General features: G+C 49.5%; 1 protein-coding gene across 1 annotated transcript; it reads left to right on the forward strand.

The window, feature by feature from the left end:
• The first annotated feature begins 26 nt into the window (after positions 1-26).
• On the forward strand, positions 27-18386 carry LOC118284285 (cytochrome P450 26B1). The gene is made up of 7 exons (XM_035607059.2): positions 27-680; positions 7736-7960; positions 12550-12668; positions 12912-13068; positions 13153-13308; positions 14405-14689; positions 14879-18386. The coding sequence occupies exons 1-7, from the start codon at positions 477-479 to the stop codon at positions 15269-15271; spliced, it is 1539 nt and encodes a 512-aa protein (XP_035462952.1). The 5' UTR covers positions 27-476; the 3' UTR covers positions 15272-18386.
• The last annotated feature ends 1188 nt before the right edge of the window (positions 18387-19574 follow it).

Genomic DNA, 19574 nt, shown 5'->3' on the forward strand with positions numbered 1-19574 from the left:
TATATAAACACTCGCTGGTGCCTCTGGCTCGACGCGCACGCACGCACGCACATGCACCGAGGACGGAGGCTCGTCGGCATCTTCGCTCCTGCACGTTCACGGATCTTCTTCTTCTTCCTCCACAGAGATTTACACTTTGAATTTTTGTGCTTTTCTTTTTCGAGTAGTACAAAAGTTCCAGGGCTTCACAGTTTTTTTTCTTCCACGCGTCACCTGAGAATTTCACTTTCTGACTTTGGTTGACTGCTCAGACGAAAGTCCAACATGGCAGGACAGTCCCCCCGCGACACACTCGAGGTGTGACAAGACAAGGAGTCGCGAGTCCTTTGGCACTTTTACGCACAGAAACGCCACCTGGTGATTTTCTTACTCCGCGGACCCCGGCTCGTCCAGAACGACTCCATTCATTCCGCCGCTGCTGTCACAGACTGCAAAGAACAACGATTCAGACCTTCTCCTCGTCCGTCGCCGTCGCGATGCTGTTCGACAGCTTCGACCTCGTGTCGGCTCTGGCCACCCTGGCCGCCTGCCTGGTGTCCATGGCGCTGCTGCTCGCCGTGTCGCAGCAGCTGTGGCAGCTCCGCTGGACGGCGACGCGCGACAAGAACTGCAAGCTGCCCATGCCCAAGGGCTCCATGGGCTTCCCCTTCATCGGCGAGACCTGCCACTGGCTCCTGCAGGTAAGCGCGGCGCGGCGCGGCGCGGAACTCGACCGTTGCGCTCCGAGTTCATTCATCTCGCGTTCCTGCTGAACTGCTCTCACAGATAATGTTGATAGGGGACTTTTTCATTTGTTTTCGCCAATGTACGACTTTCCTGACCTTTACAGTATTCGTGTTTAGTCAAGGCACAGCCGCATCGTCCGATGACTTTCGCTTGTGATTAGTTTACGGCCGCGCAATCTCTCTCCGCCTGTGGCTCCATCAGGTGTCGCCGGGGCTGATTGACAGTCCGTCCTATCTGACACGGAGGCGGCGACAAACAGAAACTTGTCCAAGTAAAGTCCAACGTGTAGTTTGGACCAGTCACCAGTGTGCGTAAAAGTAAAGTCGTGCGAGTGAAAACGGCACAGGGGCCAAGCGCGCGCGTTACAGCCGCGGTTTAATAACAAGAAAGTGAAAAAGAAAACTGGGGGACGATGGAACTTGTATTATTTATTGATTAGAGTGTCGGGAGGATGGAGCTCCGCGCGGTCGGACACATTGTGTGTGTGTGTGTGTGGACGACAGAGTGGAGGAGAACAACTAAAGAAGAGGGGGGGGGGGCTTGAACTCGCGGTGCTCCTCTCCGTTACATCTAACACCGAGCGAGACGCGTTCCAGGAATGCAACCGAGGACCAAGGCCAAGTTTATGGTGCGTAAGGGAGGGGGGCTGCTATTCTTACGAGGACCGGCGTGTCCCCAAGCAGCTCCTGTAAACACCCAGACCGTGAGTCGTTTTCATTGGGTCGAAAGGTCAAGTCCAGATCTCGGTGTGGTCAGAGACCTGATGGGACCACATGTGTTTACCGTCTCCACTGGTTGTTTCTATACATGTGGGCGAGCGAGCCTTCCATCCAGACCCCGATGCTACATCTGGTTGCAGACCCCCCCAAAAAAAACCCAAAATGGCCACTCGTCGTTTTCATAGTGCGGGCGAATATTGGGGGCAGCGTAAAACAAGTCTGACGCGTCATCGTCGATCGTTTTCGGTCTCCGCCCGACTGATGCGCATCTCTTTCTGTAGCTGCATCGACTTTTGCGGGAAAATGTTTTTGGGATTTCTCCGCCGTAGCAAAACCTGTCCTCCAGCCTCTCTGCATATATACAGTTTATTTCTACGGCGACGGGTCCCCTTCTGAAAGGCAATCTGCACTTTAGAAATAGTTTCACGGTCGCCGCTGCCAAAGACCCGTCTGCTCCCATTAGCGCCTGAGGCTCTCGGACGGGACGGTGCCAAGCGGGAGCGCTACCGAGCGGAAACACACAGTCAGTCAGTAACTACACGGTGCAGATATGTGTGCAAACACAACGCAGCTACACACGCTCTCCATTCAGGTGAACACAAGATGAACTACATTTTAACGCCAACAGGATTCATGCGCTACGACGCGAAGCTTACGCAATAGTCACTCATCGCATAACTGCTAGTTTTTCCTGGGAGGTTAAATCGCGGGTTATGTCATCTTAATGCTGTGATTAATCTTTTCCAAATTTCAGAGACGCGGTGAAATGTTTCTCCCATCCCCTCGTGTACTTTCCTGTGACATTTAGGCCCGAAAGAAAATGAGTAACGCGAAGGTGTTGCGGCCACTCGGGGGCGCCAAAGTGCAGAATCGCCACACGTGACTTTTAAATGAAGTGGATTTATAAACACGAGGAGTCTGTGAAATTAAGTTCTCCAGACTTCTGGGACAAGAAACGAAACAGACAGGGGATTCCGTCGCGCGCTGGGAACAACGTCAATCTGCTCGTCTTCAGTTCCTCCCGGTCGCACGCAGACGGGCTCTGCGAATCTGGGTCAGACCAGAGGAAATGAAGACATGGCACAGAGACGCACCGATGCGTCTGCCAGCCTGTCCTCTCGTCTTCGCAGTGATGAAGTGTAAATGACGGTGGGCAGAGTAATAACAGTCCTGCGGACCCAAACACTGTCATCGCACACACTGATGACAGCTCTCTCTCTCGCAGACTGTAAATAAAAATGGCCGACGCCAACCTCTGCACAAAAAAGGAAAAGCTACATTTATCCCGGGTACAGCTTCGGTCTCAGCCGTCGATGGCGACGCCTCCGCCTGTTTTTATGGCGTCCGATGACAAAACTTCTTTCATTTTTTCTTTGGTCCACGTACTGTAGCCAGGGGGCGATAGTGACGATTCGGCCTCACTTTTGAGCCGACGGCAGCGCATGCGTGATCTCGGGGTTTTTTAGGCGGACCGCACCTTTAATCCCTCAGACAGACAGGGCCTGGTGGCTTCGTGTCACGACGCAGATCGATAAACTCTCTTCTCCTCCGTTGGGCGACAGATACGTAGTTCAGTGAGCGGACGCAAGGGGCAGTGTGTGTGTGCACCGCTGTTAACATTCAAGGCAGGACCCTTCTTCTCCTCCGCAACGAACCTTTTGTTGGGGCTTCTGTCCATCTTTTCCCCCTGATTTTTGGATGATGACAAATAAAGTGCCAGCCGACGAATTTAACTTTGACTTCCTTCCCGACGCTTTTCCTTTTTCGTCCGCTCACAAATGATAAACGTCGAGGACTGCGACTGCATTCTTTTCATAGCGCCGACACTTTTAACCGTTAATGGTTTGTTCCCACTGACGAAGGAAATCACAGACGCCTTCCGCCGACGACCGTTATTCTCAGCGAAAACAATTCCCAGACTCAAATACGGTCATCGTTTTCCCCCATATCTCGCGACCCTCTGGTTTAGAATCACCGACGAGTGCACAACGCTACAGTTCCCGTGATCGTGGGTGTAGTTTTTGGACGACAATGTAAAAAGAGAACATTAAGGAATATCACACCAGAGGGCCGTTTGTGTGCCGGGGTCCCGGGGTGAGCGCTTAGAGAGTTCTGAACAACCGTAATCTCCCTTTCTATAATGTTCCCGGGTCAGGGGCCAACTCTCCCTCTCGCTCCATTCTCCCCGTTTCCTGGCTGAACTACCCGTAGCCCTCTCTCCTTAATCCCTCCCGCCACGCTCGCCGCTCGCTTTCTCTCGCTGCGCTCCCTCTCCGTCTCTTCGTCTTCCCCTCTGCCTCTGTGATGTGGCGGCGTGACGGCAAAGGGACGGGCGCCATTGTCAAGTGGAGGACCTGTCGCACCATTCAAACACACACACACTGGTTCCTTGGTATCTCTGGCACCGGCTGAATGACCGACAGCTGAAAAGAAAAAAGGAATTCCCTCACAGCCTTTGACCTCGTTTCCTCTCCCTCGTTCTCCTTCACCTCCAGATCCACCTGTTTGGCGTCGGCGTGCCTCTGAACTTCCTTTCTGTAACCGACACAATTGAGTTTAGTGTTTTTTGTTACCTTTTTTCAATCCACTCACCTGTAACTTCCTGCTGACGGCCGCCAACGTGGACATTAGGTTGTTTACAATCTCCTTCGTCGCCGGGTTGGGAGAAGGACATTTTCATTCATTCGCATTGCTGCAAATGACCGCAAAGCAAGTTCATCCTTTTCCGAAAATTAAAGAGTGACTTCACGCGTCCGAATCGGCAAACTACTTTTTCAGAAACGCCGTCAATCGTCTTCTACTTTCTTACTTTTCGCACAATGCGTCAGCCGGATAACTCCGTTATAGAGCTCTAAATGTAAACGTTCCCCGAACGCACACGCCGCGCGGCGTTGATCCGAGTCAACATAATTAGCTGTGTTTTTTTGTCTTTGCCCTAATAAAAGAGTCATTTGTTGGACATTTCCACTGAGCTACAAAGGGGACATTTATAAGCCCGGGCCCCGGTTCGCCCCCGGGCCAACCCCAACAGAACAGACGGGGGTATTTTTAGCACGGTCGACGCGCTGCTCGGACAGCGTGTGTGCGTGTGTGAGGAGATGCGAGACGCAGAGATTTTACAGGGTTTTCTGTGATTGCGGAGCGGAAACTTCTCACCGCCGCCCTTCACTCAGGTTCTTGTAAAATATCTGATCAATCTCTGTTTAGGAAATATAACGGCGACTTCCCCTCCCACGGTCGTGACCTTTGACCCTGACGTGGTTTGAGGAAGAGGCGTGAAGATGACAGTTCAACGCTCGGAGGAAAGTACGAGCTCCGGAGCAGAAAGTCTCTTAAAGATCCACATGTGATGGAGGTCGAGGGGTCAATAGAGCAGGGTTTGGTGTTTTGGCAAAGAAAAAACAGCATCATTTCCCAAGTGGCTCTAATCGCCTCGCTCCAATTAAATGACTTCATAAGATTTAGAGACATTTATATTATGGGTTCATTTCACGTCTTTCACAAAATGGATTTGCAGTTGATCGCGACGAGCTCACGATATTTCACATTTACATAAAAACAAGTCGCTGCAGAGTCCGTCCCTGCCTCTACAGGCGGCTCCTTCTTCTGCTAGTTGCTAGGCGACACATCCACAAGACGGAAGAAAGAGAAAAGAGCTTTAAAACTTTATGCCCGGCGTCATTAAGAGAAACCTCTTTATGGTTTTCAGCTCACATCAGAGTTTGCTGCCTGTGACCTCGGTGGTAAAAATCAGCCGTAATGTTGTGGTAGCAATTTTGGTTTTGGGGGATTTTTTTTTTTCTTTTCTTCGTGCGTGTGTGTGAAAATTGAGCCACTGAAGTTCGGAGGGAAAGCGCGTCCAAGTCTCCGCGACTCGGCGCGGTCGTACGTACGTGTTCTGCTGCGAGAGGAGTGTGGCGTCGTTACATCACAACTTTTCCATGCTCGCCCTTGTGCATGCGTGCGTGCGTGCGTGCTGCCAGGTTTGGGAGCGAGGGAGGGGGGAGGGGCGGCTGAACACTTCTCACCTTTTAAGCTAAATGTCACCCAGACCGCACCCCTGGCGCGCGCTGACGTCGTGTAACGTTTCGTTTCTCCGTATCGTGCAGAGGCTGCGACGGACGAAAACCTCCAGTGTCCTGCCAAAATGTGTGTGTGTGTGAGCAAAGAAAATATAGAGAAATGCACGAGGAGATACACGTACACAATCCACCGCGGTCTGATGCTGTATCTCGGGAGTGTGAAAGGGAGCCTTGTCTGGCTGCCGGAGGAACTCCCTCCAGAGAGTGTGTGTGCAGGCCTGCCAGGCAGACATACTAAACCACTCCACATCCATGTGGCAGCAAAATGTAGCTCGGAAAACAAGCCCTCTCTAACACACACACACACCCCGAGGGCTCCAGAGGCCAGCCGGCGACCTGGTGTGCGCTGTGCTAGTGTGTGTGTGCGTGCCACAGTAAAAAGAGGAAGTGTACGGGAGCTGTGAAAACAGTCGGGGTCAACAGTTTGTGCCCAGACGGACCGACAGAGAGAGAAACTGAAGTCAGACAATTCAACGATATCAAACAGCGTCGACGAAGGTGTGTGTGTGGGGGGGGGGGGGGGGCGGTCTGGATGCTAATTGGCGAAATATTTCGTGCGGCAATCAAGAGTTTTCAAAGCAGAACGCGAGGCCGACGCATCTGTGCTCAATTTGGCTCCAGTTCACACTGAGATGTGACGGGGGGAAAAGAAACAAGACGATTGGTTGTAAACTGACCGACGCTGATTCTGCTCAAATCTAGATTTACATTTCGACGGTGCGTTCAGGGCCCAGGACACGTCGTCACTACGACACTAAAACCTGTGGTGAAGGTCGAGGTCACTACGGGTCAGAACGCGTGAAGTGATTCCCGTGTCGGATCGGGACGTGACCTGCCTTCGCACGAGTGTGTCTTTCCCCATCGTCTTTTGGCGACCGGAGCGAATATTATTATTATTATTTTTTCTTTTAGATTTCAGTAGTTTGTAGTTTGTTCAGTAGTTTGTACACGGGACAGCAAGAGATTCTGAGCAGATGAATCTCTTGTTTTACAGCTCCTCATAGTACCACTTCTTTGCTTCGTGTGTGTGCGCGCCTCACCGTCGTACATATCTCTTTCCCCAGGAGTAAAACCGGGGTCAAACCAGTTAGTGTTGTCACGGCAATTTGCAGTTAGGCCCCTGCGTGTTTGTTTGCTTTCCACATTTCTTTGGGGTGAATTTGGTGTGTGAGACTGTCATGACCGCGTTTGCTTTTACTGTATGCGCGTGTGTGTATGTGTGCGCGCGCGCGCTGCCCTCGGGCCGACACACGTATTCTTTTCACTCCAACAGCACCGTGTACAGTTCTGGGGTCGGCTCCCTCTCGCTCCGCCGTGACCCCGGCCCTTCAGAGGTCGGGGGCAGTTTGTTAACTGGCTCAAGCCGCGGCGTTGGAAAGAGGGAAAACGATTCAATTTGAACTGTCGGAAGCCAATGTTTTCCTGCACAGTCGTCGTCCGCCGGCGTCGCCATGACACTTTTGTTTTCCTCGCTACGGCTGATTTCAGGCGGCGCAAACCACGACGTCGTTGACAGTCTGGAGGTGAAGACGAAGACGTGCCAGCGATAATAAATCTGATCGGGACGAGCGGACGCTGTCCTCGTCCGTCTCTTTGAGACCTCGCTGGAAATGTTTAAAGAACCTTTAACCTCCATTTACATCCCAAAGACAACTGAAATCAGTTCTCATTGAATTAAGCTCCAGACGAGGGGGAGGTGACTCGCCAGAACCACCACAGACAGAGAGAGGGAAGGTCGAAAGAAATCCCCTGAGCTCCTCTGAGATCAAAGGCTGAAATTGACCACGAGCGAAAAGAAAAATCGGAGGAACGTTAGACGTTCACGCACAAAAATACCACATTGACTTTTGTTAAGGACGGGGATGTTTCAGGGTTCCTTATCAGATGTCTCATGTGCGTTTCTTTTGAATCTCTATAAGTGAAACACGGGTTTAAAAAAGAGAGAGGGGGCAGGAAGTGAAACCACGAGGAGCGTTTGGGAATTTGTTTGTCTGAAGGGAAAATTCCACCATTCAATCAAATTTGCAAATACGAATTTTCAAGACACGTACAAATATATTAACGTTATGTGTGATGCCAAATCGACACTTTGAATCACTGATGATCAATAATATTCCAACTGCTCCTTTAAAGAGTTTGTTATTTACGTTCGTAGAAGAAAAAATACAGTTTCTAAAAAAACATATATACGTGTGTCTCTCCGTCCAGGGTTCGGGCTTCCACGCGTCGCGGCGACAGAAGTACGGCAACGTGTTCAAGACGCACCTGCTGGGCCGCCCGCTGATCCGGGTGACGGGCGCCGACAACGTGCGCAAGGTGCTGATGGGCGAGCACACGCTGGTGACGGTGGACTGGCCGCAGAGCACGTCCACGCTGCTCGGGCCCAACTCGCTCGCCAACAGCATCGGGGACATCCACCGCAAGAGGCGGAAGGTGGGGACGGACGCACGCACACACACACACACACTCATTCATTCAGTAGGTGTGTGTGCATTTATATGTGTATACAGGTGATTGTCCCTGGAATCGTGTTTGTAGGAGAAAAAGTATTTCAGTCCTCTAAATATTCCTTTTTCACAAAGGTCCTTGGAATCAGTAAAATAAAACAAAAACAACACGTATCTCACCTCATGTGGATTCACCCCAATTTTTCCGGATCAATACTTTGCGGAAATCCGTCCTGACCAATAAACACACAAACAACAGATTTTTTTTATGATGCATATTGTAGGAAGAAACTTTATATGCACATATGTGTTTTTTGGGGGCATTTTTTATAAAAGAAGAATGTTAATAGTCGAGCGAGGGAGAGATCGAACCCCCGACCTTTGCGATTAGCGGCCGACCCCGCTCGGCCTCATGTCCACTAACACGGCAGACGTCCACGCAGTCGCGATCGATACTTGGTGTCTGTGGGGGAATAGAACACACACACAGAGAAAGAGAGAGTATCAGTGTAAAACGATCCTGCTCTCAGTCTCATCAGCAGCGTTCTGGCTACTGAAGCGTGAGAACGACCCCCCCTCCATCCTTACCCACCTCCTCCATCACTCCATCCACTCACCTACCTGCAGAGAGAGAGAGAGAGAGACCACCCTTAATTATCTGTTTTTCCTTTTTTGCTTGATTCCTCTCTCTCTTTTCTCTGCCAGCACCATTTCAGGTAATCAGCCACTTAGCTCTCCCTCCTATTATCCCCTTATCCCCGGGGCACATACCTTCCTCTCTCTTTCCCTAACACGCACTCACACGCACTGGTGTATTTTCCTGTAAATCCAGTGTCTGGTTTTCTGTCTCCGGATCCACCAGACTGGAGGCGGGAGGGTGATATTCCGAGGCGCTGGGGTCAGGTTTCCTTGCCCCGGTGCCCGGGGTTGGCGAGGGGACGGCCTGCGTCTAATCTGGGCCCTGATCCTCTCTCCGCTCCCCAGAGACCCCCGGCACTAACCTCGTGTAATGACCCCTGATTATGGGAAGGCTGCCGCCGACACGGCACAAAGACGGGCTTTCTGTGGGGGCCCCGGCACACAGCGTTTCATCATACGTTACCTCGCTCCTGAACAGGAAACACAAGAAGAGGAACAAGGGGTTAAATTATATGAACATATATATATATATATAGATATATTTAGATGCCAGGTTTAGAGTGTTTGCGCGAGGTCACGTCGGCAGCCTTTAACTGACCCTGTGCGTTGGCGGCGCCCCCCCCCCCCCCCGTTTTCTGGGTAATGAAACTAAACCAACAAACAGAAGCAAAACAAAATCAACTGAGGGAGAGAATCAGCGACTGGTCTTTACTGTCTGACCCACTGGACCAGGACTGTGTGCACACGTGTGGTTTCTTTTCGTACGGAAAAACAGTCTCCGCGCAGCAGCAGCACATTAGCCCCTCGGTGGATCAACAGAGCCAGTTTCCATATAACCTCGTGTTAATCTAGGAAACTAAAGTCCCTCCAAGAGCCGCAGCGGCACTGCTTTTCCACTACAGGGGCCGAACATCTAAAACGTGTGTATTTCTGCTGCAGAGTCGCGTCGTTCATCGCGTCATCGATTCAGATTCAACCCTAATCTTCCGTACACGGTGTTCTCCATAGCTTCACTGTGTGTGATGCTGCGTCTGCCTCCTGTGCTGCTGCTCATCACCAGTAGAGGGCAGCGCCAATTCCAACAGAGCCGAAGCTTCATTATGACTGGGTTTCATCAGTGTCAAAGCTGAAATCCACATAAAATTCAGAGTTACATTAAAGCACATCATATATATACGCACAAACTCATATCTACGTTTGCTCCGACGGAGCGTCGAGTCCAGTTGAGCGTGTGCGTGAAAGGCTTCTCGTGCGACAAAGCCAGAGCTGAATCACACGCGTGATAAAACGTTATCACACTTTCAATAAAGTCAATGGTTCTTCGGGCTCAGACGCAAAAGCCACAGAGAGACATCGAGGTCGTCGCCGCGACGCGACGCTGGAAACGAGGAGGGAGAAAAGGAATAAAAAAGTTTGGGGTTCTTTTATCGAGAAAAAAAGAAAAAGAAAAAGGACAGATGAAGGGGAGGGAGAGACGGGAAGAGGTGGAGTAGAGAGAGAGAGAAGAATAAAGAGTCTTTACATGTCTGAGGAACCAGCAGCTCGCAGCACTTTCACATAATTTAAGACATATGGACGTTATTAGGACGGCAGCGTCTGTGTGTGTGTGTAAGAGTCTAGCAGTGTGTGTGTGTGTTTAAGCCTGTGTCTTTGCGCTGCAGGCTACAGAAGACAGTCACGTTTTTGTGGTGCAACAAAAATGACTGTTACTGAACAATCCCCCTCCAACACACACACACACACACACGGAAGGTCCCGGGAGTGACACTGCATAAAAAACTGTGTTTGATTGGCAGCCACATACTGTGTGTGTGAGAGTCTGACCTGTAGTTACCTTTCCGAGTCTTGGCCTCCTGTCCCCCTACACACACACTGACTGACTCACTGGTCCTACAGTAGCTCAACCCTGCTGCTGTGTGTGAGTGTGTGTGTGTGTGTTGCCACTCAGCCAAAATTGACCAATTACGCATGATCCAGCGCAGTCGGGTTAAATGGCTAAATTCACAGTCATGCACAAAACTTCGCGCCCCATCACCTTAAAGAGTCTCTCTTCAGTTTTGCTCTCTAGGAAATCTTCCTCATGAATCCATACCAATAAAGGAAAAACAAACATGTTCATCTTGTGGCGAATTAATCAGCCAGAGTGGAAACAACATGAAGAAAAAACACCTCACCAATATCTTCCTAACCGAGCGATCTGGGTTAGGAAGATGTTGTCTTCCAGTACTGGACGACAAAGTTCATTCATCCAGATCCAAAGACTGCTCAGACTGTCCTGAGGTCAGGCCGCGTGTGTCGTCCTCTGCGGTCAGGGTTGGAGAGCGGGTCGTGTAAACTGATCTGTGACCAGCGGCGGAGGAAATGTAGCGCTGCCAACGACCTGGAGCGGCCCTGTGATCTGGTCTAACCACTCCCCGCACACGCACATGTATTCTATACATGCACAAACCTACACGGTGCGTGCGCGCATGCACTGTAACTCATGCACAGCAGCGGCAGCTCGTAGGCTATTGTTCATTCATCCTGAGCGAGGGAGGGAGGGAGGGAACGGTGTGGGTTTGGAGGACCGAGCAGGGAACACGAGAGGAAAATGAGGTAGAGGACAAAATAAGGAGGACGAGTGCCCGGCCGATGGTTCGGTGGCTGAAACATCCACCTCAAAAACCGCACGTACCCTCCCCGCTGGCCCGCCGTCAAATCCCCAAACACTGGAAGCTCCTTTCTTTCCCTCTCCCAGCCTCCGTCATGTCTCGGGGGCCCGACTTTGTCGTCATGGCTCCTCGTTCTTCCAAGCGCGTTAGCGCATGGAAAAATATATCACCAAATTGCACAGTAAAGGCACTTTCTTTTAAAAGCTGCAAAACGAGCAGAAGCTCGTAAAAGAAACAAACTTCCCCGTCCCACAGTAGTTAGCAAAAGCAAAGTTAGACAAAAACTGGCGTTTTGCGAAACCGAACTCCGCCGCCGACTCGTCGCTAGACGGCCAATATCTTGCTAATATAAAAAAATTTGCTCGTTCGAATGTTCCAGTCTCACTTCATTGAGCGGAAAATTCAAACCACGCGCCGCGGCCGTTAACCGGCTCCACGTTTTCAGACAGAGAGCCCGGAAAATGAGAGAACTTTAGCTTTTGCTGTGAATTCCATAAACTGACGAAAAGCTCTAAAAGGTTAAATGCACACAAATGTTATTTATCCAAACAAAGCAAAGTGGTAGTGACTGATTCACAGTCAAATACAACAAAAGCTCTATTCCCGCGCAGCCGGCTCCCTTCTCTTTCCTCCTCGCTCGTCTACGTCGTTCCCGGGTCGGTCTTGAGGACAGTTTCGGGGGTTAAATCTGAAGGAATGTTATTTGTCCAAACAACGCTGACGACCGGTGACTGATTCATACTGAGAAATACTACGAGCGGCCAGGAAAGACTCAACTCCCCCCTCTCCCCTTTCTGCCTGTCATCCGAGTTCTGCTGACTACGGGGGAAAACCTCCACAATGTATAAGTCTCTGCGAGGACGGACAAGGAAAGGGCATCCCAGAAGAATGAGGACGCCTCGTTCTCGTTCTTTAAGTCAACTCGAGAGGGAAGGTAGTGAAGGTTGCACCTTCTCGTCTTTCCTGGTCTCAACTACCAAGTCTGTCTTTAGAATGGACCCGGCGTCGGTTGCAACGACCGCACTCGTGACGAGTCTGGTTTTAGGGATGCGCGGCTCTCTGTCTCCAGACCGACAAGAAGCACGTGGGGGGGGCCTTAACACACCCTGCGCGTCAGGATTCAGGCAGGGCATCGCGTCCTCTGCTTTGACTTGCACTTGTCCTAACAAATTTCCGTATTCCTTGTCCGTCTGCCAGCTCGCGAAATTTGCGCGTGTTTGTGTCAAGAACAGACAGCTGCAGTCAGCGGTGGCGCTTCATGCCTCCTCCTCTTCTGTCTCTCCAGGTGTTTGCCAAAGTGTTCAGCCACGAGGCGCTGGAGTCCTACCTGCCCAAAATCCAGCAGGTCATCCAGGAGAGCCTCCGAGTGTGGAGCTCCAATCCCGAGCCCATCAACGTCTACAGGTACGCCGGGGGGTCTCAGAATATTCTACTCTATGCAGAAGATGAGTACTAATCTGCTCTTCACACTTTATGAGAAGGGAGAATCAAAAAAGGCTCGGTGGGAGGGATCCTTTGTAAATCTTTAGGCCTTCCTTCTGTCGCCTGGTAGATTTAGTCTCGAGTTCAGGCGGCCGGCGGAAGGATGTTAGGAAGGTCTCTCGTTTCCGTTCACCGGATGCAACTGACCGATGGTCGTTTCCGCAGGGAGAGCCAGAGGCTGTCGTTCACCATGGCGGTGCGAGTGCTGCTGGGCTTCAGGGTGTCGGAGGAGGAGATGAGGCATCTGTTCTCAACGTTTCAAGACTTCGTCGACAACCTCTTCAGCCTGCCCATAGATCTGCCGTTCAGCGGCTACAGAAAGGTTCGTGAGGTGCATGTCTCCAGAGTCCGGCCCCCAAACAATGTGGGTTACTGTGTGTTGACCACCTTTGCCGTGCGGTTGCAGGGAATCCGTGCGCGGGACATCCTGCAGAAAAGCATAGAGAAGGCCATCAGGGAGAAGCCGCTGCGCTCCCAGGGGAAGGATTACAGCGACGCGCTGGACGTCCTGATGGAGAGCGCCAAAGAGAACGGCACCGAGCTCACCATGCAGGAACTGAAGGTAACGGACGCGGCGGAGACGGGGACTGTTTAACGTCAGCTGCGTATTTAGCTTCAAAAAATCCAAACATTGGAGGGAATTCAGAGAGCATTAACAAGAACAACGTGGCTCATTTGCCATCGACACAGCGATAGTAATCGTAGTTTAGGAAATTAACTCGTACATGTCAACGTCTGTTGACAGTGGTTGCCACAGGTGTGTAAAAATGAAACAAGTCAGAAAACACGCAAATCGAGTCATCAATTTCTCTGGTAAATTACGGCTGATACACACCTTCAAGTTAATATGACAGCGGGGAAGCCAAACTGGTGTCCACAGGCAGATGTTAACGGTAAAACACAAGCGCAGACGGGCACACCCACTATTTACCTATTAAAGTAATTCCGAGGAATTCCGTGGAAACTCAACTCTCGCCGCTTCTCTCTCTTGCTCACTGTGGTTTCTGGGTTAAGTCCAGGGCCAAAAATAAGTCAACGCTCCCCCTTGCTAGGGGTCTGAAAGAGGCCTCCTGTACGCACAGGCACATTTATATATACATATATATATATATATAAATACACACTAAGTGAACTGGGGAGCCCCTGTCGCAGAGGCCCAGGCTGAAGCCGTCTCCTGCAGTTTTCTGACACGCACGCACACACACGGGGTGAGGCCGAGACGTGTTTTGACACAGACGATGGCAGATGAGAGGTTTCATAGTGGGAGTCGTGCCGCCGAGCCCGCGTGTTATTTAATTCCACCGCTTTAATAATTGGCCCGGCAACGCGTCCAAAGTGTTGTTATTGGATACGCACATTTCCAAACACAGCACTTTTCAGGAATTCCAATAACATACTTTTATGGTGTTTTTATGAAACAAATGGCAGGGCTGAGGTTCTTTTCTAAAGGAATTCATGTAAAATATGACAAGCTGAAAAATTTGTAACACTGAGTGTAACAAATTCCCTTTTTTTTTTATTTTTTACAATCAAAACTTCTACAGAAAGCAGGGCTGCAGTTGCGCTAATATCGACCCCCGGCCTCAGATATTGCGATAGTGACGTGCAATAGAGAAAACATTTCTGACGCTACGTTCCGTCTCCCCGTCGTCCCGCAGGAGTCGACCATCGAGCTGATCTTCGCCGCCTTCGCCACCACCGCCAGCGCCAGCACCTCGCTCATCATGCAGCTCCTCCGCCACCCCGCGGTGCTGGAGCGCCTGCGGGAGGAGCTGAGGGCCCGGGGCCTCCTCCACAACGGCTGCCTCTGCCCCGAAGGAGAGCTGAGGCTGGACACCATCGTGAGCCTCAAGTACCTGGACTGCGTCATCAAGGAGGTGCTGAGGCTCTTCACGCCCGTGTCGGGGGCCTATCGAACCGCCATGCAGACCTTCGAACTCGACGTGAGTTGCCTTTCCTTTTCTGCCTTTCCCGTACGCCTGACACGAGAAGGTCGACCGCGGCTGCGATTGCAGAGAGGAACCCCCGTGAACTGGCCTAGCCAGAGTTTAGGCATTCGTTTTTACGGGAGAGATATCTCACGGTCACGATCCTGCTCATTGGCTGCGCGTGTTTGTCCTTTCCTTCTCCAGGGAGTCCAGATCCCCAAGGGCTGGAGCGTGATGTACAGCATCCGGGACACCCACGACACTTCCGCCGTCTTTAAGGACGTGGACGCCTTCGACCCCGACCGCTTCAGCCAGGAGCGGGGAGAAGACAAAGAGGGACGCTTCCACTACCTGCCCTTCGGCGGCGGCGTGCGGTCCTGTCTGGGGAAGCAGCTCGCCACCCTCTTCCTCCGCATCCTCGCCATCGAGCTGGCCAGCACCAGCCGCTTCGAGCTTGCCACCCGGCAGTTCCCCCGCGTGATCACGGTACCCGTGGTCCACCCCGTCGACGGGCTGAAGGTCAAGTTCTACGGCCTGGACTCCAACCAGAACGAAATCATGGCCAAGTCGGAAGAGCTGCTGGGGGCAACCGTTTGAAGGGCGGAGCGTTGACGAGCGGGGGTTTGGGGGGCGGGACGGGGGGGGGCGGGGCGAATCGAAGAAGTCTTTGTAGGGAGAAGTTTGAAGGAAGTTCAGAGTTATCTTTTCTTCTGCCAAGTTGGAGGTTCCTTGTTTCAGACTACATGAAAAGCAAGTGTCCGTCTCTTGTTACAACCGATGATGTCACTCTGCGAAAGGAAGAAGCTGCCAAAAAATGATGCTCTAATATTCTGTGTATTTTTTTAAAGATAGATATACAAAAAAAAAGCTATGTAATATAATTGGAAAGAGAGAAGGCGGGTAGTGCACAATGGGAGAAAGACAAGTGCGGTGGTACTCGGGGAGAGTGTAAGGAAAGACGGCGGGATGGATGAAACAGGGTATAGGATGAAAGAATATGATATTTGAGCATTTTTGCTTGTGCTTAATCAAAAATCAATGAACCGATTCAGTTGTCTAGCCAGGGTAAAAAGAGATGGACTGAAAGTTCAAGTCCCGATCGGTAAATTTGTGGTCGGACTTCTTCTCGCTGCCGCCGACGTCCCACTCATGTTGTGACGATTCTTTTGAGGCGTTTTCCTCAAAAGGATCACGGCGCAGAGGGTAGTAGGTCGTAGGCACGAGGCTCGTCAAATGAGGTCCAACGAGTTGAGCCGACAAGGAAATATTATCTAGAAATGTAGTTGTGAGGTGGACGATATACTCGCTGCATATTTTAAGTGGCAGAACACACGACATTTATTGCAAACGGGGCAAATTTGTTCCACTTCCTGTGACGACTTTGCCTGCTGTTTTTTCATTAACTGACTTGTAACGCAACAGTTTCCATATTGCTTCCAATCCTCCGCCGTACAGTGAAATAAGCTTCTCCGACTACCATCGTTACAAAGAAATATTAGAAACATAAAGGGCAGGAACCGCAGAAACCTTTATTTATGGGCTCCAACCGCTGGAGTCAAACAAGAGCGCAGTTAAAAAACGCAGTAAAGACCAGGAGAACGAGGTCGGTCTTTAGCTCGGCGCAGCCCTCTGAGATACTCCAGGATGTAAATTCTAGCTGCAAGATGAATGGCGTCTATTTGGCTTCAACAATCTGCACACATTACAAAGCCTACAAATGGACCAAAAGCCCCCGAAATGCACTCGCAAGAAAGTCCACAGTTAGAAATCCTTAACTCTACTTCCATCACTTTGCTCTTCGCGTCGACTCAAAATGTCGCCCGTATATGTACGCACATATATACGTACGTACATATAGCATATCCAAGTGATCTTGGTGGTGTGTGAACTCAGGTGCTGAGTAGTCGTAGTGGTGAATAGTGAATTAGCCTTTTGCTTTTTGATATTTAACTCGGAATGACTGCACATAAAGACTATCGCGTACTCACTGTCGTAGTTTCAGAGCTGGGCCGGTTGCTCTTTTGAAGAATCTGTCAATTCCTTTGCTTCCCGTTCGCAACAAACAAACAGATATCAGGGTTTTTTTTGTTCATTTGCGTTTTCTCGCATTAGCGTCTGCAGCGATTCTGGATCGCCCCTCCCCCCCTGCAAAGGAGACAGTTTTTGGGGGCGCAAACAGAATCGGCTGGCAGGAGTTCCCAACTGGCATCACATGAGATAAAAAGTAACAGAATCCAGGTCAAACGGTAATAAGGTCCAGGCCTGCTTCGGAAAAAAAACCCTCTGTGAACCTGCGCTTTGATTTATAAAGAACACTTCCAAGTTGCAGTGAGATTGAACTCTCTTGGACTTTTATCCCACAACCAGGATACGGAAGAAAAAAAAGGACTCGCTCTCAAGAGCTGCCGTCGATTCCTGAAGAAAAGACGGGAGGTGGGCTGGAGACGACCTACATACATGCTGCTTGATTGTCGCTTTGTCATTCTGTGTTTTGTTTATTTGTGTGCTATTTTTTTTGTTTAAACCCCCCTGTCTCCTTGGGGGGCGTCATTTTCAGTTCTGTGGAGAAGGGGACGTTCCGACTTGCTGCTCCTCCCATCAACGCTAAGAATGCAAAAAACTAAAAGAGTTCCGCGGTTGAAGCGACTTTATTAGCTAAAAGAGATTCATTGTCTGAGGCGATTGCACAATCGAGGAGACTCTCGGCGCTTCTATGCGTTCCGTTAACGGAGCGGGAGATTTCGGAAGAACTCGGGGACATTCCGGTTCCAAATCGGGCGTGCGAGAGAGAGAGAGAGAAGGACCAATGGACTTTCAGGGGAGGGCGGGGTCACGCTCAGAGGCTTTTCTCATTGGACCATCTCCTTGTCCAATAGCGTTCCAGACATTGTTCACTCTTCCTACCGACTACACCACTGTTCTCTTCACGATAACAAAAAGAATATGAAAGTTGAATTTTTTTGCTGCTTTTCTTGTGTATATTTTCTAATTCAGAGTTCTAGATTGCAATAGTTTGTATCAATTGAGATTGGCATTTCTTTCCCTTCCCTACATATATATATATATATATGTACCTAGTAGTAGCTGATTAAAATATTTGCGTTTTGTGAAAACAAAAAGAACATTTATAGGTCATAGTGTATATTCATTTGAACAAGATTCCATTCTTTATAGCAAGCCATGGGGAAAATCAGCTACTTACGTCTACTAATCTAACCTATTAATGTTATTGTACGATTAATAATGATGTTACAAGATATTTGAAAATGCTATTTTTTATTCGATTACAGATTTTAGAGTTTTTAGCCGAAATAAGAAGGTCTTTGGTAAATATTGGATGTATTTAGAATGTTATGTATTTCAGTTACATTGTAAACAGTGTTTAAAATGTTAATATTGTTGATTTGATTACTGTAATAATTATTATTTTGTTATTCAGACTTATTACCGCTGCATTTTATTTGATATTAATTATGGAAAACAGAAAGCACTTGCGAGGTATGTCTATTTTTTAAAGTGCCATTGCGACTACACTTCCCCTTCCTCTCACCTGTCTTACGTCGTTCTGTACATAATATTTCTATTTTCTTTTTACAGGAAAAAAAACATTTAGTTTAAATATGAATGTCTCGTTCTATTTTCTTCCTTTCCTTTTTTTTGGTTACCGTGGTTGTTAAATGTACTCCTGTAATAAACCATAAAGTGAAAAAGATACCTGACCAGCGGATTGTTTTGGAACTTTTGGAAAAGTGGAGATACAACTGTACAAAGTACAACGCCTTTCCCGTCTTGACACAACATGCTTTTCCAAACCATTACAACGCAGTAGCTATCAATGCAGACAATATCCAGATACATATGCATAAACACTAAAACGGAACAATAAAAGTGACCGCGACTTGTGTTTTTATGAACGGCACAAATGAAACCAGAACGGCACATAGCACCGCCAAGACCCAGCGGTCTCCTTCAATTCAATCAATCCTTAAAGCTCAGCCAACTAAACAATGCAGATCATGAAATCATGAGAATGATAGTTTGATCAAAAAGAAACAGGCAGGGCCCATGAACTTATCTCTTGCAAATTAGTGAAAATGGTCAAAAGCATCATGTCCGGCAAAATTACAGAGGAAACATATGAACTGATGATTCACTGATTAAATCTATATGATCTCAGCTGCACATTGGCGGTGAGTCACAGGTTCTTGAAAACCTTATTTGTTACTCACACGCCACATTTAAATTAAACAGATTGCCCAACATGTAAAAAAAACGCGTCCTGTCTAAAGAAAGTCATAGAAAATGTTCCAATACGACTCGATCCACGCCAAAATGGAATGGGTCCTTTCTCGGCCCGCGTTCCATCCTTCCACCAGGTTTCCATCAAATCTGCTCACGTAGCTTTGGCGTAATCCTGTTGACAAACAAACGGACCGGGGTGACAACATAACCTCCTTGGGCACACGCGGCGTTCGAATCAGACGGATCTATGGCCGGCGGCGAGTTGGCAAGCCCAGAGTGGTGAAATCACCAGCATGTAAATCGGGACGGTCCGAAGACTCGTGGATGGGGAACAAGTGAGAGCAGATGCCTGCTGTCGGTTTAAATAAGCTGTTAACGGCGGTAGGACGCCGCCTGTATATTTTCATAACACATCGTCCCGCTGAGATGATTTTTATCTTCTGTCATCGGAGCGCTCGACCGCACTTTTATGACGACTGCACGCGGAGCGGAGAAAGTCACGAGGAAACAAAAAAGTTCTCTTTGAGGGAAGAACAGTCGGATTTAATAAAAGAGAAAAATACGCCGCAGCCCGCCTCAGCGAAGACGGGGCAAAAATACATCCAAGCGTTCACGAGACGACAAACTTTTTTGAATCGTCCATGTCAGGGTTTTCTTT

The sequence above is a fragment of the Scophthalmus maximus genome, chromosome 12, assembly GCF_022379125.1.
Source record: "Scophthalmus maximus strain ysfricsl-2021 chromosome 12, ASM2237912v1, whole genome shotgun sequence".
Classification (NCBI taxonomy): Eukaryota; Metazoa; Chordata; class Actinopteri; order Pleuronectiformes; family Scophthalmidae; genus Scophthalmus; species Scophthalmus maximus.

Excerpts from the sequence above, each read along its gene's own strand:
- LOC118284285 (XM_035607059.2), top strand. The coding sequence starts at position 477 with ATGCTGTTCGACAGCTTCGACCTCGTGTCGGCTCTGGCCACCCTGGCC. Across the intron at positions 7,961-12,549 it reads TCCACCGCAAGAGGCGGAAG|GTGTTTGCCAAAGTGTTCAG; the intron begins GTGGGGACGGAC and ends CTGTCTCTCCAG. Across the intron at positions 12,669-12,911 it reads GAGCCCATCAACGTCTACAG|GGAGAGCCAGAGGCTGTCGT; the intron begins GTACGCCGGGGG and ends TCGTTTCCGCAG.